This window comes from Coffea eugenioides, chromosome 11 (genome assembly GCF_003713205.1).
Source record: "Coffea eugenioides isolate CCC68of chromosome 11, Ceug_1.0, whole genome shotgun sequence".
Classification (NCBI taxonomy): Eukaryota; Viridiplantae; Streptophyta; class Magnoliopsida; order Gentianales; family Rubiaceae; genus Coffea; species Coffea eugenioides.
In genome coordinates, this window is record NC_040045.1 from 47810197 (window position 1) to 47834872 (window position 24676).

Below are 24676 nucleotides of genomic sequence, written 5' to 3' on the forward strand. Positions count from 1 at the left end.
GCCGTCTACCTATTTTTACTATTAAAAAAAATGTTTTAAATTACGAGGACAAAGTGTTAAAGAGAAAGATCGAGGGGCCACGAAAAAGATAGGTTGATTTTAAATATTTGCCCAACACGTAAGAGACCTTGAAGAGGTGCATGAGCTTTGTATATTTCCAACTAAAAAGATAAAGACATGGCACTAAGATAGTAGTCGTTCTGATGTACATGGTAGGTGACTAAACAACCACCTTAATCTCAGACGCCATCTTTTCTGGATTTTAATATTGCTTAGAGAAACATCAAGCGTGCTTTCTTCCAACTAACTGGAACAGATTAATGACCTCTTAGCCATCCGTTGAACAAAATGCACGGTCACTGAACTACATGTAGCCCCTCAACCTCCAGTCATTGACAAAACGTCAATAGCAGCAGGCCTTCAACAATGCTCAACAGATACAAGGCAAATAACTTGCAAAGAAAAACAGCATAATCAAGAGACTATTGCCCACCCATCTTTGTTGCCTTGGGAAAATGAGGCACAAAAGTAGGACGGGAAAACAAAAAGAAAAACCATTCAGTGACAATCCACAAGTAAGGTCCATAAAATCGTTCAATTGATGAATAGATGAACAAAATATGAGCTTTGATGTATTAACAATTCAGACTTTCTGCTGGTTAACTGAAGACAAGAAGAAATCAATATGGAGAAAAATGTCAACGCTACTGAAACTATCAACATTTCTGAATCTACCAGCAAAATCAGCCTGAATCTTCTCTTCCGTTTTATAAACTGTCAGCCACAATATTTCAAGGGACGAATATCAATGTCAAATAAGAGTAAAATGAGTCTTCACTGTGTATGACCTCGGGGAAAATGAGGATCAAGTAGTTTCTCAATTGGAAATCACCAGGGGCTCATACCATGCCTTGAGGCTAATACCATCATCTCTGGCCCCTGGATGAGTGATTACTGGGAGATTCAGATCAAAGACATTCTGAATATCACGAAGCTCCTGATTTGCAGCTGTCATCTCCTTAATTCTGCTCTCACTAAAACCAGCATAATGTGCCCTCTTGTGACCACCTAGAGCTTGGCCTGTGGAGAAAACCTTGAAGCATATAGGACACTCATGGTCCTTGGTTTTAGTCAACTGCAAATCTGCCATGGCCACTCCATCACTACCAGCCTCAGCCGAAGTGCCATTGCACTCAATATCAGTCAGATGGCTGGACTCTGTGCCCGAAGCAGAGCAATGACCATTTATTTTATGTTTATTGCTGTGACCTCCCAGAGCTCGATGCGAGCTAAAGCTCATGTTGCAGGCCCTGCATCTGTACTCTCGTTTCTTTTCTGAAATCTTGAAGATTTCATCAGCAGTATCTGCTCTGTCGGAAGAACATATCTCTAACTCTGGAGCATGAGCATTGAACTCTACTTTCTTACATGGATTAGGATCCATCAATTGTATATCTTCTTGATCCATTCCAACTGCCTTACTTTGATCCTTCAAGGGTTCAACTACTCCAGCAGAATCAGAGCCATCCAACTCAACACCAGATACATCAAGCAGCCTAGACTCATTGGGTTCACCTCTGCAGAGAGGCTCATAAACACGAAATTCCAATTCAGCTTTCTTCTCATTGCCACTGGCAAATTCAGAGCTCAATTCGTTAAATTGAGATACATTCTGGTTAGACAAAGAGTTAGCCGACCCAAAAAAACAAGAATATAGCTCTTCTATTGGCTTCTCTGGCATTTCAACCTCATCTGGATTACCTACAACATCTTCTGCATCAACTTTAGTGCTTTCCTCTGGAAGAGAAACTGACTTGGCTTCAAAATATGCAGAGGTAGCATTATCAGTATACACAAGAGGGCAATCAACTCCATCCCAATTGCTCACACCCCTCGAAAGCATAATCAGGCAGATAGCAGCATCTTCTACTTCATCATTCTCATTAAGAGAAGACGATGCATTTGCAGTAGAATAGGAGAAACTGTGAGTAGATTTGTACCTCATCACTGATCTCTTCTTCCTTGGATACACAATGTCAAAATCTGATATGCCGTCTGCAGATTCAGAGGAGACCCTTGATCTTTTAGGATGGCTTTTCATATGCCCATACATTGCTCTCATTGAATCAAAAGCTTTGCCGCATTTCTTGCAAGGATGTCGACCCTTGAATTTCCCAGAGTGAGTCCTCATATGACCTGCCAGAGCCCTTGATGAGGGAAACCTTTTCCCACATTCTTTGCAAATATTTCCTTTTCTTGGAGAACCACAGGCCCTTAAATCAGAAATCTTCCAAGATTTCTTAGGGTTTTCTCTTAGGCCATAGTTATCTTGATCTTGATCATGATCATCGTTTTCAAGATTCATGCTGCTGCTGTGATTGTCGACCTTTTCTGGAATCAAACTACTGCTGGATTGCTCTGCTGAAAATCTGCAAGAATTTGTTGCATTCTCTTCGAGCCCGAAATCACCATGATCATGATGGTCATCATGATCATAACCTCCTCCAAAACCCACGTTGATGTCGGCTTTCACTTTCTCCTTTTTTGCAGCAGCAATCAAAGCTAGGTGACGCCTCATATGACCACCTAATGACTTACCGCTGAAGCAACACTTGTTGCAAAACTTGCATACAAACTTCTGTTCTTGAACTTCTTCCATCACTGAACTGTCAAAGCAAAACCAATTGAGTGATTCAAGAGCAATAATCCCAATTCAAGAAAGTTCAAGTAATTCAAATATTACCGAACCTACCAACAAAAAAGCTCAAGATTCCGTGAAAACAGAGGAATCAAATGAAACCCAGATCAGAAACAAGTTCACTTAGATCTTGCTCAAGTCATCAAGATTTCTGAGCATTCATGAACAAGACAAAGTAAGATCTGATGACTCATCAGAAACCCTATGCGAAATGACGAAGTGAGGTCCAGGTCTAAACTTTTATCTCCGGCTCTTCATTTACCCAAGAAAATAGCGTGTGTGTGTGTGTGTATATATATATAAAGGAGGCACAAGCTGAACGACTTCTCTCCTGTCAAACGCACCCAACAAAGACAGAGAAAGCTCTCTCTCTCTCTCTCTTTCTCTCTCTCTCTCTCGTGGTGGTGCGATGGCTTCTTTAGACCACATCCCACATTCCACAATGCTCCATATGGCCTTTACTATTTAGTGAGGACGAGGCCTTGCATGGAAGCAAAGATATGACACGCTGGCTTGACTACATATATAGGCGTGTGTGCGTGTAAATGTACTTAATTTGCCACTGCGAAATGAAAATTGGGTTTTTCTTTTTTTGGGGGAAGGCGTAAGCACATAAACTAAATCGATTTCTCATTTATTTGAATTTTGAAGGGATTAATGAGAAGTTCAATCGTGTGGGGTTTTGGTCTTTTTGGTGAATGCTGAATAGCACCAAGTAATACTAATAGTAGAGTTCTTTTTACCAAATCCATCTTTGACTTTTCTAGTGAAAGAAAAAGAAAAAATGTTTTGGAAATTGGTGGATCTTACAGAGAGTTCTGGTGTGGAGAGAGGACTTTGTGGTGAAGACGTGGCAAATGGCATTAAATGAGATGGGAAAACACCCATTCAACAAAAGTTGGTCTGCTAAAGGAGTGGTTTGCTGGGTTATGAAAATCACCTTGAACTTGAAGGGGCTCTCTCCTCAGTCCTTTCCCACACATCGAAGGAGAAAATCGATGTAGCTTTTCCTTTTTGTCATTTTTGGTTTCTTGCTTTGCTGCAACAAGTTAAAAAAACTGCCCTACCTATTCCACATTCTCTGTTGCTTGAAGGCGAAGTTCTCCTCCGGTGTGGAAGCCGGTCCCTCCTCTAATCCTTTTGGCCTTGCTCGAATTGGAAACGAGGGCATATCAACTATGCTACTGAGAAGCAAGTAGATCGTACACAAAGGTACCAATCTGTTTGATACTGAATCATAGGAAGGGAAGAATGGGGGCAGGTTTGGGCAAAATTATTTTCCCTGCAATGTTTGTCATTTGAAAGGGGATGTCTGGTAAATAAGAAATCACGCCTTCATAGTGGCCAGTCTGGAACAGCTCAAAATACATGCCTGTGAGAAGCACGAGGCGTGTTATTGAACAGGATAAATTTTGAAAGCCTCAGAGAAAAAGGCGTGCTTGGGAAATTCCAGGTCTGGATAATTCAACCGGAATTTGACCTTTGATCTTTCACTTGCCATGGTTGGATTGGCTCTGATAATTTAACCGGACCCTGATTTCATATGAAACCCATTCAAAGGTCAAAGAAGGAGATCAATCAGGCTTGAAATGTATCCAGCTCGCTTGAGGCCCAAAGAAAGTAGAGAACGGTAAACGGTTGGACGCCACCTCCCCATCCAGGCCCATTTTCTGCTATCCTGCCCGTGTTGGGGTTGGGTGAAAAATTCCAAGAATTTTGTTAAAGTTGTTCTCGTCTCGTCTCCACTCTCTCTTAATTGGAAAAATATTGAAAGTAATCTGTTGAACAGGTTAATAACCCGCACATAAGAAGGAGATAGAGAGCATTTTAAAAATTAGATAAAATATTTATCCAACGTGAAAATTAGAGCATAACTCCGATGAACCCTGTAGTATGAAGCCAAATAATAACGAACAAAGACTATTAACTTAAAGAAAAGGTGAGGGATGGGGTGGTAGAAACTACGGAATCAACATCTGATAATACACCTCCGCAAAGTGTTTTATCTTTGTTGTAGGAATGCATGACCTCCTGATATCCCAAACCCATCAGGTCTCTGCTGTCTCAGAAGATTCTAATTTCAGAGTCAAACATGAATCCAGCTTCCAAGTTCTAATGCAATTATCAATCACTTCGATATCATCGGAGCCAATCCAACCATCACAGCGGCGAGATGAAGTTGAAGTTTCAAACATAGCAACAGAGCCTTTGAAAATGTTTTCCAAGTACTAAATTTACCGTTAGTTTTCAGTACACCAACGAAAGATCACGAAGGGAACAATTTCTTGTATAAATGCGCAACTGAAATGGTTTCCTGCCAGCAATTAACCCGTGCACAGAAGAAACTGTTGCGCAGGAGGACCAGATATACTGGCAAATTCATACCCAGTCATGATGCACTAATAACACGGGTTTCTAGAACTCGTAATCATTTTATAAACCAAAAAAGGAAGAAATCAGGTCCTTACAGCCAACGGCAAAAATGTAGTATCATCAAAATACAATGTAAGGGTAAACACAAAGCTTCTTACTTAAAATGGAGACAGCGACGCCAAAGGTCCTCTTGACTACAAAACAAAAACGTAAAGACCAGAAACTGAGTCTATGGAAAAAAAAAAAAAATGGTAATGAATCCCGCTGACTGCTTCACTTCTATCTTCACTGGTCCTGATACAAGCCACAAGATCAAAGGCTGCATTTTAAGCAACAGCAGGCATGTCCTTGAGCCAGGCATCCAGTGGCTTTCCAATTGAATACACAATAAACCCAATCTCCCTCATCTTATCCACATTGACAATGTTCCTACCATCAAAGATAAAAGCTGGTTTCTGCATGTTCTCATATATCCTCTGGTAATCAAGAGTCTTAAACTCATCCCACTCTGTGAGAATGCATACAGCATGGGCATCCTTGGTTGCCTCGTAGGCATCCCAAACTACACTGACTTGCTTGACAGTGGTGGGACTCATTGGCTGGAGGTGCAAGGGATGATCCCAATCAAACTTGTTCATATTAAGGTCTCTCTGGATTTGATCCTCAGTCACTTGTGGGTCATATATGCTCACCCTTGCTTTGTCACCCAAAAGCCCCTTGCAGACATCAATAGCTGGGGTCTCTCTTGTATCGCCAGTATCTTTCTTAAAAGCAAAACCTAGGACAGCAATTTTCTTATTCGCAACTGTATTAAACATTGAGGAAACCAAGCGGTTGACAAAACGATTCTTTTGGTAATCATTTATCTTGATAACTTGCTTCCAGTACTCTGCCACCTCAGGAAGGCCATTGCACTCACAAATATAAACCAGGTTCAGAATGTCCTTCTGGAAGCAAGAGCCACCAAATCCAACACTAGCATTGAGGAACTTGGGACCAATTCTTGTGTCTTTTCCAACAGCATAAGATACCTGAGTAACATCTGCTCCAGTTGCCTCACAAAGCGCTGACATGGCATTAACAGATGAGATTCTCTGTGCCAGGAATGCATTTGCAGCAAGCTTTGAGAGCTCAGCAGACCATAAATTGGTGGTGATGATGCAATCTTCAGGAACCCACTGAGCATAAACATCTTTTAGCACTTGAATAGCTTTCTGGCCTCCAGGGGTTTCCCGGCCTCCAATGAGGACCCTGTCGGGCTTGAAAAGATCCTGAATTGCAGTTCCCTCTGCAAGAAACTCAGGATTTGAGAGGATCTGGAAGTTAATTCCTTTGCTGTTGTGAGTCAGAATTTTTTCAATGGCCTCAGCTGTCTTGACTGGAACTGTTGATTTCTCAACAACAATTTTGTCAGATTTTGAGACATCAGCAATCATGCGGGCTGCACTCTCCCAGTATGTTAGATCTGCAGCTTTGCCTGCTCCGAGACCTCTGGTCTTGGTGGGAGTGTTGACAGAAACAAAGACTATATCTGCCTCACATACATGTTTCTCCACAGCTGTGCTAAAGAAGAGGTTCCTGCCACGGCACTCCTTCACCACTTCTTCAAGACCTGGCTCATAAATTGGAAGCTGATCACTGTTCCAGGCATTAATTCGAGGAGCAGAGATATCAACTACAGCCACCTCAATGGATGGGCACTTAAGTGCTATGACGGCCATAGTTGGCCCTCCGACATATCCAGCTCCAATACAGCAGATCTTCACCATGGTTCCTCTTCTTTTGCAATCTGGGGGTTATACATATAACACATTGTATTAGCCTCATGGGATCACAGGGACAACCAAAAAAAATAAAAATAGATGTCATTTTGTCAATTTAAGACTGGTTCACCACTGTTGGAAATGCCCATCATAGAATTCAAGCATCAGTATAGCAACAATTGCACTAAGAGTGTAGTAAAAGTGTATTAAAGGCACAAAAAGATAGATGTATTATTGACAGTGCTATGAGCGCCACTCGGTCCCATGAACTCCTGTAAGAGTATCGGTGGAAGCATCTAGAAGAACCATGTCCAAAAAATGTATTTACATAATCTAAAAATTCCATAATAATACAAATTTGGACTATAAATGTCACACATTGAGATTGTACCCCAATAGTGGTGCTCAAGCCATATGTCGCACCCTTATCCAAGGGTCAAGTTTTGGGCACAGTTATTCAGTACATTCTAGGAAATTCAATGCAACATTCTGTATCCACAGTGCTACAGAAGATCAAAAGAAAATACAGAAATAGAAGCTGCCAAATAAAACAAAGACATCTTTAGATCACAAAAAGAAAGGGAATCTTATTAATTGAAACATCAGTAACAAAAAAACTAGGAAACATTAGATTGACACAGAGGACAGGATCATAAAAAAAAAAAATTAGCACATCTGAACACATTTATATCCCTTTTGCAGCTAGGGGGAAAAATTCAAAGCTTGATATTAGCAAGTAGAAGAAAAAAGATAACAGTAAGACACCAAATAAACTTTTTAAAAGCTCATTCTTCACGTGATCGACGAACTCAGCTCAAACAAGTATGAGCTATCAGACAACCTTCTAAAGATCCAAATCATTGTTCCACTGAAAAAAGATATTTCGCAATCCGAGCAACAGCAGGAACATAATTTTCTAATGCATCACGCCTACTTACTGGAATTCAATACAGATCCACCGTGATTCATGCATGAGAAGAGTGAATCAACGGAAAGCTCGTTTAATTGCGCTTAAAACCACTAATCGCAGCTAAACCATTATCTAATCAGCATACGTTTCAGACCAAATCCAAAATTTCATAAAGATGCTAACAGATCTAACAAAATCAAAGCAATGGGGACCAAATTCAAAAGCAGAGTAAGATGTCAACCGCACTTCCAACCAAAAACAAGCGTAACAATCCAAAAAAGAGCATACTCAAAACGAAACCATGCTCAAAAACAATAATTAACAGTAGCATTTGATCCACAAAATCGAATTGAAAAACTCCATCTCCGACATGCTAAGCACGTATCAATATATCATAGAAATAATGTAATCGATGGTTCAAGCACGCCTATTAGCTAATTGTAGAAACTTAAGAAACAAATTAGGAAATTGCAGTGGTGAGAATGGAAACTGTACCTCTTTGGATCACTCCTGTGGCGCTTGTAAGAGAGAGAGAGAGAGAGAGAGAGAGAGATCTGAAGGAGGAGGAGTAAAATTGTCTAGAAATACTCTACCAGTTCGCGGAGAGAGCGGGGATTGGTTTTTATAGTGGCAGTTTGGATCCAAGATCTACCCTTTCCCCTCTTACAATCCATCTTTTAACCCTCCCCGAAGTCCTAAATTAACAGCCCAGCGAGCATAATTGCACACGTTTTTTGCGAGACGAGGAAAGGGTAAATGAGGAAATTAGAACCTTTTAGTCTGAATTTGTCGCACCCACCACCTAAAGCCATGGTTGGTGATGAAAGTATTATTAGTACTAATTCAGTTCCGAATTAAGAATTATGGGGGAAAAAAGTGCTAGTAATTTCATTTCTAAATCCCGCCGCGGAGCACGAAGCTGGGGGTGAAAGTCTGGGAGCGGTGAGAATCCTGGTTTGCACCCACGCGTTTTCGCGGCTAATTCAACACTGTCAAGCACGACTTTTCGACGGGGGCGCTGTACCAATGGAATACGGAATAAATCGCTTGGAAGGTGATCATCCCTTACAATTCCACTTTCTTTCCATTACCGTTTGACTTCATCAGTATTTTTAAAAGATACTTCGGAGAATGAATGATATGCTGTTCAGTTATTATTTAATATAATATATACTCAAATATATCAGATTAATAATTTAATAATTCAATGAGTATTTCATTTTTATCAAATGTATCCAATTTTTATATTCTACCGGTGTAAGAAAAAAACTATTGTGAATATGTGCAACATGTGTAAAAATTAAAGGGAAAATGATCGGTTTCATCCTTCACATTTCACAAAAATATTCTTTTCGTCCCTCATTTTTAAAATGAAGCAATTTCGTCCTTGACATTTAAAAACTGAAATTATTACATCCCTGAACCCAAATTTCAATCTGAATCAAACCATCAATCAACCTGATTACAAATTTTGGGGGTGTAATTGGTAGATCATTTGGTTAATTCAACTTGATATTTAAGTGAAATTTAATGAACCTTAAAAGAAAAAATAAAAAATTATAATATAAAAAAGAAAGATTAATCTTTTCTACATTATCATTGTATACACTGACGGTTTTATGTACCGCCATATCATTTAAATTTTAATTTAAACACCAAATTTTATATTTATGATACACATCTAGATTTGCAAGTGGATATACTAACAGTGCATGAAAAGATTTTCCAAAAAAAAAATCTACTATTCCAAGACAAAGAATGGCCTTTTATGTTATAATTTTTATTTTTTGATTTAATAAATGTCATGTAAATATGATGAAGTTGACCGAATGATCTATAAATTCTATTTTTGAAATTTATTACTGGGTTATTTGATGGTTTGATTCAGATTGAAAATTAGGTTCAGGGATGTAATAGCTTTAATTTTTAAATGTCAGGGATGAATTTGCTTCATTTTAAAAGTGAGGGACGAAAAGAATATTTTTGCAAAATGTGAGGGATGAAACAGGTCATTTTCCCAAAATTAAATTTCAATTTTGAAATTAAATTACGTGGCATTCATCTAATACTGCTCGTGTATACATTAACAATTCATTAAAAATATACCTTATAAGATAATCAATTATTGCATATTTCTCTTTATGTGTGTTAACATTTCTTGAAAATCAATCAACGAAGATAGATACAGACAGTGTATTATCATGGTCAAATGCATGACACACAACAAAAATTAATTTTATATTTAAATTCAGATTAGACGTTGTACATCTTACGATGATAGTGTATAAACTATCAGTATATACAAGATTTATCAAAAAAGATCTCATCAATTATTTTATTTCCTGTAATTCCTATTACATGCATTTCGGTGCAGCACATGCAAATTGGAAATAGTAAGCTTGAATCGACTCACACAGTTGCCTTTGTTTTGTTTTTTTCCTTCTTTCTTCCACCTTAAAATTTTGGAGCAAGGAAAGAAGAAGTGAAACAAAATATATCAAAGACTATTTACAGAATAAGGAAAATATGTATGTAAAATTACCAATATTGATTCATACAAAACAGAAAAGGTAGGTAATTGTACTTGTCGATATTTCCTATGACTCGTTTGACACGTAAATTGGCAAATTCTGGTAGTAATACAGAAATTGGCAAACTTTTTATAAAAGATCTTTTGATTATATGTTATTTAGTTGGTAGTCGCTTTCAATGGAAAGCCTGCGAGCTGCATGCTATTCTACACAATGACTTACATGTAATCAATGACCCTACGCAAGACAAATAGATATATAGGTGTAAGAAAAAATATCCACTGATCCAAAAATACATTATATTTGAATCGAAAAATATGGTATTCAATTCGTATTATTTGACCGGATAAAAAAAGGTCGGGTATTCGCCTATATGCAGGACGAGTTAAAATCATATAATTAAGAACTTGCGAGTAAGCGATCCGCCTCCCCCCCCCCCCTCCCGCAAAAAAAACACACACTTGTTATTTTTATATACATACTATTTTTTTTTTTGAGTTAACTAAGTAATTCCATTAAACAAATTACAATAAATGTATGAGAGACTATAGTTTATTTATAATATTCATTTGTAGAGATCATGATCTTATTTTTTTTTTTGGAAGAGTTTAATTGATGTGGAATGTATATTTAAAAAAAGGTATTACTTATTTCAAATTTTCATTGATTTTCAATTCTTTTAGTTTTTTTTTTCTTATATTCTCTTTACATATTTGTTTCTTCATATGAAATTTTTTTTTTTTGAGAAAATTCTTTGTTGAATGTTAAATGAATATACAAAATTAAATTAATATAAATACTTTTTAAAAAATTAAATGATGAGCAGGATAGAACGGATACCCATTAGCTCAATCCTCTCTTAGTGGGTATTTAATAATCGAGTGTCCATTGATATGGAAAAAAAGAGATCTAATCAATAAGGTTTGGATCAAATAAGCCAAATAGTGCACGGGACGGACAGCGCCGACCCCTACAGATACCGGCGGACATCACTGAAGTTAGCAAATTACCGACAGAACTAGAAACCAACATAAGATGCAAATAGGCGAATTCAAATATCTAAGGTAAACTGTCGGTCAATTTCCTCAATGCTACTTACTCCAGGTGCAGAAAGCTACCCAAATGAGTCTACGTACCAATGAAGCACTTTTCTTCTTCTAAGTTTATTAATGCTAGCCTTCGACATACGACATCTGGTTTTAAATTTTAACACTAGATTATGCGGTAAGCGGTAAAACATTCACAACATGTTTTCTTCTTCTTTTTCCTTTTCTTTTTAGTTAAATAGCAACACAGAATGGGTGGTCAGTCAACTGACAATGCAAGGACTACTGCAACACAATGAGTAGTGAATTTTGAGAGACCCAAAAAAAAGTATTAATCTTTCCTACACTGATAGTATATATACTATCAAAGTTGGATGAATGACAATTATGTAAAATTTGAATTTGACATTCAATTTTTGCACACATGTCATGAATCAAATGGTGACAGTGTATATAAGATTTACTCAAAAAGGGTAATACAAAAGGTCACCAACAATATATATATATATATATATATATTTTCTATTTCAATTGGTAAATAACTATAATTAAATAATTGCACCATCTAATATATTAGGATAGATATTAGTCAAGAAAATTAATAAAAGGGGATCATTTAGATATTCCTCTGTGCATTTGAGTAGTATACTCTCTTATTGTAAATATTGGATTGAATTGTGTCCAAATTAAGAGGGAGGAGGAGGTAAGGGGCAATTAGTTATTGTTGTTGTCATTTACCACCGAACGGGAGGGAGGTCAATTCTCATTATAATTACGGGAAAGTGAATTTACGGATAAAAGAGAAAATTGAACCCTTCAAAAATAAGAATAAAGAAGCAGTCACCCTTTGGAGCACACGTTCAGTCTTTGCATTAAGAGAAAAAAAAAAAGAGAAGTACTACTAGAGAATTTAACCTTAACCCATGACTCCAAATATAAAAATGACCAAAAGAATTCCTTCAAATTTAAGAATGAACGTGCTTGCTTGATGCTTCTTGTCTCAATAAAGGTTTGAGTGAGTTCTAAGACAAGACCTAATCATTGCCTTCCAAATGAATGAACGAAAAGAAAAGATTTGAGTAGTCTCAGGTTAATGATCGACCGATCACTCTCAATCACAGCAATTTTCCAGTCAAATAAAATGCAATCCCAGCAGAGATTATGGGTTAAGGCAGGTGGGCCCCAATTGCGTGAAAAATTCACTATCCGGCACCACGCCAGGCCCCAACCATCGTGGAAATACAAATCATGGTTCCCAAAGCCTAGCCCAACATATCTTACTGTAAAGGGCATGGCCATTATTAATGAATAACGTGGGTTCCGATCGGGGTGTATCCTCCGAAAACCAGACCAAAGCCCAACTTACTTTACGCTGATCCAGTTAAAAAAGTATAGCCCCTCAACGATAGACTTGATGACCAGCAACATCATCCACTTTAAAAATACCAAAAAAAAAAGAAGAAGAGGGAAATCGTCTTCAACGGTAATCAGAATCATAGCCCCTTCATCCTCTTAGTCGACCAAATCCAACGGTTGACCCTCACCATACACGTTAAACACAAGATCGTGCGCTCCAAAAACGAAGCCCACAGAAAAAACTAGCCGTTACAAGAGCCGCGGAAGCGTAACGTTCCTCTATTATCCCCCATCTCTCTGTTCCGCTAATCTCTCATATCATCGTCAATGAATTCAAGAATTCCTCACACAATTCAGTCAACTATTGCCTTAACCCAGACTTCCCGTTTCTTCACTCCTTCTTTCTCAGTATAACCCCTAGTGACAGAAATATCAACCACTTTCCGGCGAACTTTTCCGATGGATGTCAAGACAGCCGGAGCAGTAGTAACCAACACTCCGGTGAAGGATCCCAAACCAAACAGATCAAAGACCGACGACTTGTTTACAAATTCCGAGAATTTCCACCCCAATTTGTCCAGCCCTGCTTCGAAATTTTCTAATTCTCCAGCAACCAAATCTGCAACAAAAACCCAAAAATCTGCCTCTAAGAAATGCAACCCTAACCCTAACATGATGTCTTCGCCTCCCAACAAGAACAAGATCCGAGAGAGAAAGTTCGTGGTGGCGAAGAAGAATTCGAGGAGAGAGAAAGTGAACTCTTCAATGGCGGTGGCTTGTAAGTGCAACAATAAAGGGAGGAAGTGTGTTTGTTTGGCTTATGATACCCTTAGGGCTTCGCAAGAAGATTTTTTCAAGAGAGGCGGCAACGCTGTTTTGGACAATGATGATGCGAATGAGTTAGAGAAAACTGATAGAGCTGCTGAAGAAGGCGAAAAGGCTGTTCCAAACCCGGATGGGATTGTTAATGGACTTGAAGATAAAGTGTTTGATCATTGTTCTGAGCCTTGTGGATTTGAAGATAAGCATGACCAAGATGAAACTGAGGGATCTTGTGAAATGGGTGTTTCTAATTCTAACATCAAGAGGAGGAGGGACAAGTTGTTGGAAGATGCAAGGAAGAGTGTGCCTGAACCTGGGTCTGGAAGAGTGTTGCATTTGGTTAAGGCTTTTGAGAACCTTTTGTCAATCCCAAAATCAGCTGATTCTGAGGAGAAGGAGGAGAAAGAGATAGAGGACGCCAGGAAAGGAATGAAATGGGCATTGCCTGGGTTGCAACCTCAATTACTTCCCGAGACACAAGTCTCTTCGTCTTCATTCTGCCCTTCTGATTTTATACTCACTTCGGAGAGTTTAGGTTTGGATTCGCGCGTTTCTTCTTCTCTAGACAGCAGTCAAGGAAGGTTGGTGATGCAATTTTAATTGGTTTATGAAACTTGTTTTCTATTAGTAGGTTTCCTGATTACAATATAATTTTGTTTGTGTTTTGACTTTTTCTACCTTCAGCGTTTCTAGCAGGAACTCTGGTGGTGGTCGAAGAAGCCGAAGAAATGTAAGGATTTTGTTCCAATTCATGACCTTATGTAATTATCAAAAGTATGGTAGGTAGGATGATTTTACTTTTCATTCCCGATGCAGAGTGCTGAGTCATCTGGGACATTTGCTAGTCGACATTGGAAGAGAAAGCATCTGAAACAAACCTTCCAGAAACCATTCAATCTTAGAACTGAGGTTTGTGTTATATTATTAATAAAGTTGTTTGGTTGCTTCCACATAGAGATTTGTGAGTTTAACTGAGTGCTTCTGGTGCATATTTTGGTGGAAGGTGGGTGCGCTGTTGTCAGTTTAGCTAGAAGTCTTTGTATCTTTTATTATCTAGCTATTACTCGCAACAATTAGTGGTATATGTCTATCTCCTAATGAAGTTTCATTTTCTGTGCGAAACTACCTTTGCAAGTATTAGAATAACAATAAGAAGTATGCTCTCTAAAGCTTTTGAATTTATCCCATTGGCGTCTTTCCTAGTTTTTCAAACTACTTTTGCAAGTATTAGAATAACAATAAGAAGTATGCTCTCCAAAGCTTTTGAAACTTATCCCATCGGCATCCTTCTTAGTTTTTCAAACAAATATTTCACCTTTTTTCCTCTCATAATGAGCATTGTTTCTTGGAATTGCATTTTCAAGTCACCTCATTGTTGAGTATATTTTCAATTGACCTGGTTGCAGCAAAGAGGAAGTTGTAAACAAGAAGAATTCCTCAAAAAAGTTAAACAGATGATGGAGGAAGAGGAGAAGCTGCGCATACCAATTGCACAAGGTCTTCCTTGGACAACAGATGAGCCAGAGGTAGTTTCTTCTTGAACCTCAAAGTTAAGCTGTGGCTGCAATGGTGAAAGAAAGAAAATAAATTGCTTGAATTTATACTGAGTTGATTCAATATTGAAATCTACATTGCCAAATTGCATTTCAGGCGAGTTTATCATGCCTAAACTGCTACTCAAAGACTAGTATAATTTAGAGTATTACCAGTAGATGACTAATAAGAATAACTCCTAATGAACCATGATTTAGTCAAGTGCTTTATTAACAAAACAATGTTGTTAAGCCAGTACCTGATTCTTGTGCTTTTTGCAAGTAATTAGTTTTTATAATAAGGGCCGTGTGTTTTCACCTATTGCATAGATAATGGTTATTTGTTTTCTCTTGTTTACAGTGTTTGGTAAAGCCTCCAGTTAAAGACATTACCAGATCACTTGACTTAGTGCTGCACAGTGATATCAGGGCTGTGGAGCGTGCTGAATTCGATCATCAGGCAGGGTTTCAATTTCTTTGTGACCTGACCTTGTAATTTCAATTTATTTTATAAAGAGGTTGAACTTATAGTTAGTCATGCTCATTTTACGAGCTCTTTTATAGTGCTGGACTTGGTAACACTCTCTCCAAAATCCTGTTTAAGTTTCTACCTAGTAATGCTCAATACTTATTATTCTCGGTATCAGGTGGCAGAAAAGTTGAGCCTTGCTGAACAGTATAAACTAGAAAAGGAGAGGCTGCAGAAGGTAAATTACATATGATATAGTTATTATCTGGTGGAGTAAATGTTGGTTTATACTCTAGTTAAACGAGTTTGTTGTCAAATGTAGTTGGAAGAGGAAGAGGAGCTTAGAAGGCTTAGAAAGGAGCTCATTCCCAAGGCTCAACCACTGCCTTACTTCGACAGGCCTTTCATCCCTAGAAGGTAGCTTTGGTCCATTGGCTAGAAACATAAAAAGAGTACTATTTTGTTAAGTTTTGTCTTTGGTTTCTGATAGGTCAACGAAGCATCCTACCATACCGAGAGAGCCTAAGTTCCACCTACCTCAACACAAGAAGATCAAATCTTGCATGTCCTGGAGTGATTTGTACGCGGAGCTACAGTGAGGGGTGGCTAAAGAAAGAGACTTAGATGAGAACATGCTGGGAGTTACAACACATTTTATTGATTTTTTTAGCATTCTTTTATTATTTGTACATGAAAGAAATAAGTTTCTCAGAATTTTGCCAAACAGCGTGTTGCTATATTTTTTTCCTTGGCACGACGGCGTGCCATGTTAATGAATGCTTCATATCGTTCAGCCTGTTTTTCCTCTTGTTGTTCATCTGTTTGGAATTTAAGCGCCTTGTTTTCTCCAGTGCGGCAAACTGCAAGTTTCTTTACCAATTTCAGTGCTTTGATTTAATCACAATAACAGGTACTTCCTTCATCTCATTTTACTAGTCCTGACTCTTTTCACACAATTTAAGAAAGAGTAAATCATATATATACACACACAATCATAATTGATTGCATGACACGTGAGTAAAATTTGAATATTAATTTTAAATTCAGATAAGTTGTCATGTATTCAATGGTGATGATGATATATACACTTTCAATATACTTCAATGGTGATGCTGATATATACACTTTCAATATATAAAAGATTAATCCTTTAAGTATATCACGATTGAAATACAACACACGAGCAAATGTAGTTATTAGTACCTGTAAATGTAGTAAAACTAACTAGCTTTGTATTAACTATAACAATAATATTTTGATGAAAATTGCACCATACAATAACAACATACGTTACATAAATTAGGTTATATATACTCAATATCAATCTATATCAAATCAAGGCATTTTAGAGGAGTTTAAAGTTGACTATATTCTTTATTTAAAAAGTGAACTACAATTTGAACCGGATAAAAAAGAAAAACAAGCCTATTAATAGTAAAACGGAGAATGCTATAGAATGAACATCCATGAATCACTCGTAGGACTTCGCTTACACGGCATTTGCTAAACTCAAAACGACCTATAATTTACCCGCATGATGATTGATAGGGCCCTCATAAAACTCTTGCGCCTTAATAAGTTGCACATTTAGTTACTTGAAAAAAAAAAACCACATTTAGTCCTCCAAAGCCAAAGAACACATCCGGTTATCACCCCAACAATTTCGCGTTCAACTCTAACGTTGAAATGTACTCGGCAGTGATGCACTCAATCAAAGAAGTCCCCTGAACCTGAGATTTGGTACATTCAAAAGAACCAAAGCCAGTGTTATAGCTGATAAAAATGGCCGACTCCATCCTAATTCTAGGAGTTATCAGCAAGAAGCCAGTTTCTATGAACCCTCATCTTTGTCATCTTTTTAAGGCTTGAACCTCGAAAAAGAAAACGGAAAAAAAGGCCTTAAACCTACCTCCATATTCTCTAGACACGTGAATAAGTCCTCCCCTGTCCAAACCTAATGACCAAAATTCGAGACAAATATTGTAAAAAACAGCTTTCTCACATCGCTCAGTTCAAAGAACCCCTAGTCGTAAAATTTAACAGAGTAAACAAATATATAAAATAGAGTAATATAAGCAATAGGTGAACCTTTAAGAACAGGAGTACAACTTGTCTAGAAAAAACTCGGGAGTCAAGACAGATTGTCTAATAAAACATCCAAGGACATCTCTTCCACAAGCTTGAAGCAAAATAGGGAAATGGAAAACATAAAAGAGCCTACATATTATCAAAATTGACATGTAAAGTAGAAAAGCTCATTAATTCATCTATCAAGGTGCTACAACAATGCGGCCAGCTACTTGGTCAAGATCTCTTTGTCCACTGGACGTGATTCTTCTTCCACTGAAACACAAAGTATATGCGGTAGAATTAGCAAACATACTAGAATAGCCAGAGATGCAATTAACCAGAAATGTCACAACTGAATTTCACATACAAGCATCCTTTTAAACCTGGACATTCTACAGATCCTAAGTTCCTAATCAGAGTTAAAACAGAGACATAATGTTTTAAACCAAAATCTTACGCTTCAAAAGGACTGTATGCAGGTGAATGAAGTGCACATGTGGTAAACATATACCACATGATCCATGTTGCAATTTACATTTTATAACTCCACCTCATTCAGGTAAACTATAGTGCTAAAGTATATTATATGTCATTCATTAATTCATTGGAGCAGATTAATTTGATAAAGTAGACTTATTCAAGTTACTCGGATGTTTGATGATTCAGGTCAAAATAAGGCAGAAAGTCAACTATCTCACCCTTTTGGGTCCATATCAACAATATTCATCTTCTGCAGCTGCTGAAGAATGTGGCGAGCAACACTCCCGCTGCTTTTACCAAAATGAGGAGGACGGCTTCCATTCCTCTTGCTCCCACCATAAATCCTCCTGAAAGCACCAACTCCAAGGCCTTGCCTCAAATAAATTTTTCTAGCCATGGAAGCTGCAATGGAACAAAATGGGCAAGTAGTCATGGCATAAGACCTTGTCACAATCATGTTAACAATTCCCATCCACAAATTAACCTTGATAACAAACCAATCATGCCATACTGCCCACACATTTTCACAGAGGGAGGGAGGGCGGGAGAGAGAGAGAGAGTAGTACAAAAGAAACAAAGGGGTAAAGAGGGTTATACCGGCTCTGATGTAGTACCAATCTGGGTCATACGGAGCAAGTTCCTTGAGTGTACCAGTTTTCACAATATCAACCCATTGTGGAAGTTCCATCTATGGAGCAGCAATTAAACAAAAGACGGTGATATATATTATAAACAAACAAAAGAAAGTGATAAATGTTGCAGCGGCTTAACAAAGACAGTGTTGGTTCACCGAGGTAATATGCAGGCAAATGATATTCATAACAGCTGGGAACCACACAACATATCCACCAGTTAAGGCATGATTTATGTACTTCTTTAAGCATTTTGGATTGAGAAATTTCTTAAGGAATCCTCCAGCAGTTAACCATGAAGCTTTTTGACATGAGTTCAGAAAATATTAACCATATAAAATCATATCGACAATACTTGCAGCAACGAATAGCAATTCAGAACGGATTCTTTCTAGAGGTCCCTCCCTTTTATTTCGCACATTTACCCCATGAATACGAAGTCTTAAGAAAGCTATTCCCAACATTTTAGCTGGTAATTCATAGCACCAAATACACTTACTAAGAAACTGGTATCAAAGTGCACATTTCATGAGCATCACACAGTATATATGTGTAAGAAACGAAAGAAACATAACAGAAAACGACGAGTTAACGGGTTCACATCCCACAATCTTTAGAATTTGGAAGTTGAAGGTAAGCTGACCCTTCCAGATCGCCTGAGGTGGGCAGAATAAGCCTTGACGAAGTCATGAGGAGAGACGTCTTTCACAGTCCTCGCAGTCGCCATCCTCGAATCTGTCTCCGTAGCAGCTCTGCCGGCGCGGCCGATGTCTCTGAGAGCCAAACCAAAGCGGACGTACTAGGGTTTAAACTGCAATGCTATCACTGAGATTTATTTATATAGGGTTGCTTGTAGCGTTTGATCCAGGCTTTTACGTGTGATCCCGGCCTGCCTTAGTTTAGCATCCGGCCCAAATGTCACGACCCTCATTTCACCCGGCCCAACTATTTTTTAGATGATCCCAAAGAAGCGAATGGCGGTATAACCCGGTCAAAGCCACGTTGCAAATTTTAACATCACGTCATTATTATTATTATTATTTTCAATTAATTAAAAGTGTAATAAATGTGAATGAATATTTATTTCTAACTTTTTTTTGTAAAAAAATTAAATTAACTTACAGATTAATTTTTTTATACACTAATATTTTATGCACTATCAATTGATCATTAGTGTGTTTATAACATTTACTCATTAACTTATTATTGGTTTATTTTGTTGGTTTTATAAGAATTTTTTTCCTTATTAACTTTTTAAAAGAGACTATACTAGTTCTACTTTTATTCATTGAAGGTATCTCTCACTTTGAAAAAAAAAAAGGTTTTTCTCACCTAAAATTTAAAAGTGGATAAATTTTTACTCTCAGAGTTAATGGGCCAGTAATTAATTAATAGAGAAAAAAATTCCCAACCAAAGACGTCATCGTTTCAGAGAGAAGTACTACAGTAAAAGCAGGGGAAGTCCTGACTCCTGAGTCCCGGCTACAGCTTTCCTTCTCCCTGTGCCCCCTTAATCGTTAATCAATCAATCATCATCTTCTACTTCTCCTCCTAAGAGGCACCACCAGAATCCACTAAACCCTAGAGCTACACCGCAGATTTTGGACCCGACCTGCCTCCATGGCGATCCGCCGCCTCCTTACCCTGGCTCGTCGATCTCAACGAACCACCACCAAGCACCTCCGCCCCTTCTCGACTTCCTCCGCCGCTGTCGCCCCCGCCTCTCCTTCTTCAACTCCATCAAATTTCTCCCCGCCTCCCCCGACGGCCATGATCTACGACCGGTTAGCCGAGAACGTCAAAAGCAAACTCAAACAGCTAGAACAACCCGATTCGCGCTTCCTCAAGTACAGCTCGCCCCACCCGGCTCGGGTCGACCATACCCCCGTCCTCGCCGCTCCCCTCACCCGCGTCACCACTCTCCCAAACGGCCTCCGCATTGCTACCGAGTCCAATCTCGCCTGCCCTACGGCCACCGTCGGTGTCTGGATCGACGCAGGGTCCCGGTTCGAGTCCGATGAGACTAACGGAACTGCTCACTTCCTCGAGCACATGATCTTTAAGGGCACTGAGAGGCGGGCCGCCAGGGAATTGGAGGAAGAGATTGAGAATATGGGTGGACATCTAAATGCTTACACTTCCAGAGAGCAGACTACATATTATGCTAAGGTTCTGGAAAAGGATGTGCCCAGGGCTATGGATATACTGGCTGATATTCTTCAAAATTCGAAGTTTGAGGAGAGTAAAATCACCCGGGAACGAGATGTTATCCTCAGGGAAATGCAGGAGGTAGATAGTAGTATTTTAGATTTAGGTGCTTTCCTTTCTTCTTTTTTTTACACTGGTGAGCTTTCCACATTGCTGTGGTGTCTTTGAGGATGATTTTGTGATGCCGCTATCAAGTTAAATTTTTATTCGTTTATGGGTTTCTTGTCATGGGTCTTCAATCTGGAGGTTTAGGATTTAAGGGGATCACCAAACATTACTGTCTATTGACTGGTTTAGGGAGTTCTTTAGTTTCTTATTTAGTTTAGATTGATAGGGTAGAGGGAAGTGTTACACAGGATTGGCGCTAGATGTGAGGTTTGCTCTTTTTTCCTTTTTGGGATTCCACATAGAATTTGTTGTTGGTGTGTTAGTTGAGCATTTTCTTGGTACTTCACAAGAAGTATGATAGTGCCACTGAGCAGATGTCATCCGTATCTAACTGGATATTGGTACAGTTCTTTTGCAATCTGAAATGTTCAGACATGAAGCACTTTGAAAAAAGTCTGATTTTTGTTTTGCTTATGTTGGGTTGGATAAATATTTTGCTTAATTAGAACTTTGAAATGCAGTTACAGATATAATGGCTCATTTTCTTAAATTTGTGTGCCTAAGTAGACTCCTTCAGGCTATCTAAGAGTTTTATTTGAATGTCCTGTGCTTAAGAGTTGTACCTTCAGCTTACTTTTGCTAGAGTTTACTGAACTGCAGCTGTTTCTTCTCTAATTGTAGGTGGAAGGTCAAACTGAGGAAGTCATATTTGACCACCTACATGCTACTGCATTCCAACACACATCTCTGGCTAGGACAATACTTGGACCTGCAGATAACATCATGACAATCACGAAACAGCACCTAAAGGACTACATATCTACTCATTACTCTGCTCCCAGAACAGTAAGACTGAGGCAGTCAGTTCTAATTTTCATGTTAATTAAATATTCCGCTTATATGTTGTTTTTACATATTGTGTGGTCATTTGCAGTTTGCTGGAGAATATTTTCTGAACGTTTCTTTTGCTGCTGTTTTTAGGTAATTGCCGCCTCTGGAGCTGTTAAGCATGAGGAAATTGTGGATCTAGTAAAGAAATTATTCACGAAGTTGTCTCCTACTGGAAGTACAACTACTGAATTAATTGCTAAAGACCCAGCTATCTTTACTGGTTCCGAAGTATATTTCTCTTGCTTGAATACTTCATGACATCTTTCCTTCACAAGAATACACTGTTAATATCTTTTTGTTTTGTAATCAGGTGAGGATGATTGACGACGACATTCCACTTGCCCAATTTGCAGTTGCTTTTGAAGGGGCTTCTTGGACGGATCCTGATTCCATTGCGTTAATGGTCATGCAGTCGATGTTAGGATCTTGGAGTAAGAGCGCTGGTGGTGGGAAGCATATGGGGTTAGTTAATCTTGTTTGTGAATTAATTATGCAGGATCACAACTGCTGCTTACTTACCATTTTCAATATGTATGTACAGCTCTGATCTTGCCCAGAGGGTTGGCATCAACGAGATAGCAGAAAGCTTGATGGCTTTCAACAGCAACTATAAGGATTCTGGTCTATTTGGTGTCTATGCTGTTGCAAAGGTCCACACCTGTTCCTCTAACTTGCACTTGGGGAAGGGGAAATAGAAATCCCAAATTTGAAATGACGCATACAAAATTCATGAACTTTTACATCTGCATCTGTGTTTATTTGTGTACACCTTTTCCTCATGTAGTTTATAATTCATCTGTTATATCCCCGGTGTTTCCTATTTAAATTCCACAAAATGGGCGAAGAGGGGTTGCTGCCTTTTTTATTGGGGGTGGGGGGTTTACAAAAAAAAAAAAAGAAAAAAAAAAGAGAAAACTATAGGTTTGGGATGATTATAGTGTTTTTTAACAAGCGGTTAATGTTTGCTTGTCATACCAGAATAAGTAGCTGTAAATTTCTCTACTCTCTTTCCTGTTGTGGTGTGATATGACTGTGTGATGTTTGATTTTCCAGATTAGATGTTGTAAATGCATCATATGGATGTAGAACTGGATTTACTGATCTTCTGCTATGTGTCCTTTTTTCTTAGTGTAATATAGTAAAATTTTCTGGTGTGATCTAATTTGTTCTGGGATGATCTCTTGTATCGCCTAGTTTTTGATATGCACGATGTCTAGGCTTGGGATAAAGATGTGATATTTCAACTTAAATATATATTTACAGCAGTCAGAATCTTGTGGTTGGGTACTACTGAGGGTCCTTTCCTTTCTGCTGGTTGCTGCAAATTGCATTTGGCTTAGTCAGATTGTGCAAACTTCTCAGTTGAAGCATTTGGTTTGCATATTATCTTCCAAAAGTTACAGAACTGATCTCTGTGTGAAATTTTTTACAGCCCGATTGCTTGGATGATTTAGCTTATGCAATTATGTACGAGATTAGCAAGCTGTCTTATCGGGTGTCAGAGGAGGATGTTGTACGTGCTCAGAACCAGGTAGCAGCCAGTTTGTTACTTTAGGTTTACGTCAAGGTCATTCTTTTTGTTTAAGGCGGTTCTTTTTGGCTCATTCCGTGTCCACTACATTTTGTGCTTGCTTTCAGTTGAAATCTTCTCTACTACTACACTTGGATGGAACAAGTCCGGTAGCTGAAGATATTGGCCGTCAGGTATGAGTTAGATTTTGAAACAGAGCGGCCTTATTAAAAAAGGCATAGAGGATTCAAGATGATAAGTGTCTTGTCATATGCCCTGTATCAAATGACAGTAGACTCGGTGTTTTCTTTTCCAATTTTACTAGTAAAGGCTTACTGATAAAGTGATGAACAAGAAGCTGAATATTATTTGGAACTTGTGCCCATTACAATGAGCTGCCCCTGGGGCAGGGGGAACAGGGACTGACCTTTATTCTTTTGTTCCCTGCGACTTCTTTGCTAAGCTTAACATAATTCTGGTCATGGTTTGTGTTTGCAGTTGCTTACATATGGCAGAAGGATCCCGTATCCTGAGTTGTTTGCCAGGATTGATGCTATAGATGCCAACACTATCAAGCGTGTGGCGAACAGATTTATATCTGACAAGGTATGGATTAGAGCACAGTTACAGTATATTGAGTCGGAATGGTTGGCTCTCAATTTGTATGTATGGTTTTAACGTTGAATTTGATTTGATTGCAGGATATTGCAATATCTGCTCTTGGACCAATCCAGGGTTTACCTGACTACAACTGGTTCAGACGCAGGACCTATTGGCTCCGTTATTAGGATTTCCTTGTCTACTAGTTGTTTTGTCATCAGTTCTGCCTATTTTTGGTCATTCAAGCATTTTGTTTTTCTTTTAACACATCCATTTTCTTTAGGGGGAAAGAGTAGAAATGCTTATTCTATCCCTTTTGTGCTGTCGTTTTGTAATCCTTTTAAATTAATGGAAATAATTGTCCTGTATCCCGTGAATGCTCCGTCATTGATTACGGGCAACTACTTGAATCTTTTTGTAACATATAAAATCCTGAAACAATTCAGCCACGTATGTTTTCGTGGCCGTATATGAGAGGGTCAAATGTGTCCCTGATCTTTGAGGATGATTAGCTGCGGAATTAACCTGTTTTTTAAAGAATGTATATAAACTGGGAAGAGACTGTCAAAGCATGGTCGTCCTCCATGCCTTGCTCACGTGCGGGTTGTTATCAAAGTGGCCGAGCTGGAAATCTTTTTTTTTTCTTCTTTCTCTTCTTTTTTTTTTATTTGTTTGTT

General features: G+C 38.4%; 5 protein-coding genes across 5 annotated transcripts; 2 read left to right on the forward strand and 3 right to left on the reverse strand.

The window, feature by feature from the left end:
• Window positions 1-192: 192 nt before the first annotated feature.
• On the reverse strand, window positions 193-3046 carry LOC113751362. Its single transcript, XM_027295343.1, has 2 exons — window positions 2753-3046; window positions 193-2666 (listed from the first exon to the last, which is right to left on the reverse strand). Exon 2 carries the CDS (start codon window positions 2657-2659, stop codon window positions 878-880), a length of 1782 nt encoding a protein of 593 aa, XP_027151144.1. The 5' UTR covers window positions 2660-2666; window positions 2753-3046; the 3' UTR covers window positions 193-877.
• A 2064-nt stretch (window positions 3047-5110) lies between these two features.
• On the reverse strand, window positions 5111-8383 carry LOC113754437 (UDP-glucose 6-dehydrogenase 3-like). Its single transcript, XM_027298845.1, is given in 3 exon segments — window positions 5111-5408; window positions 5410-6860; window positions 8240-8383. Coding segments are annotated over 2 exon segments (1539 nt in total). The 5' UTR covers window positions 6841-6860; window positions 8240-8383; the 3' UTR covers window positions 5111-5300.
• A 4615-nt stretch (window positions 8384-12998) lies between these two features.
• On the forward strand, window positions 12999-16350 carry LOC113753520. Its single transcript, XM_027297697.1, has 8 exons — window positions 12999-14080; window positions 14184-14229; window positions 14316-14408; window positions 14906-15025; window positions 15393-15491; window positions 15679-15738; window positions 15823-15917; window positions 15991-16350. Exons 1-8 carry the CDS (start codon window positions 13137-13139, stop codon window positions 16097-16099), a joined length of 1566 nt encoding a protein of 521 aa, XP_027153498.1. The 5' UTR covers window positions 12999-13136; the 3' UTR covers window positions 16100-16350.
• A 1205-nt stretch (window positions 16351-17555) lies between these two features.
• On the reverse strand, window positions 17556-19484 carry LOC113753665 (40S ribosomal protein S19-1). Its single transcript, XM_027297880.1, has 4 exons — window positions 19326-19484; window positions 18648-18738; window positions 18269-18452; window positions 17556-17843 (listed from the first exon to the last, which is right to left on the reverse strand). Exons 1-4 carry the CDS (start codon window positions 19407-19409, stop codon window positions 17771-17773), a joined length of 432 nt encoding a protein of 143 aa, XP_027153681.1. The 5' UTR covers window positions 19410-19484; the 3' UTR covers window positions 17556-17770.
• A 674-nt stretch (window positions 19485-20158) lies between these two features.
• Window positions 20159-24510, forward strand: LOC113751490 (probable mitochondrial-processing peptidase subunit beta, mitochondrial). Its single transcript, XM_027295517.1, has 9 exons — window positions 20159-20971; window positions 21680-21844; window positions 21980-22117; window positions 22200-22351; window positions 22431-22539; window positions 23322-23420; window positions 23528-23593; window positions 23898-24005; window positions 24101-24510. The coding sequence occupies exons 1-9, from the start codon at window positions 20303-20305 to the stop codon at window positions 24185-24187; spliced, it is 1593 nt and encodes a 530-aa protein (XP_027151318.1). The 5' UTR covers window positions 20159-20302; the 3' UTR covers window positions 24188-24510.
• The last annotated feature ends 166 nt before the right edge of the window (window positions 24511-24676 follow it).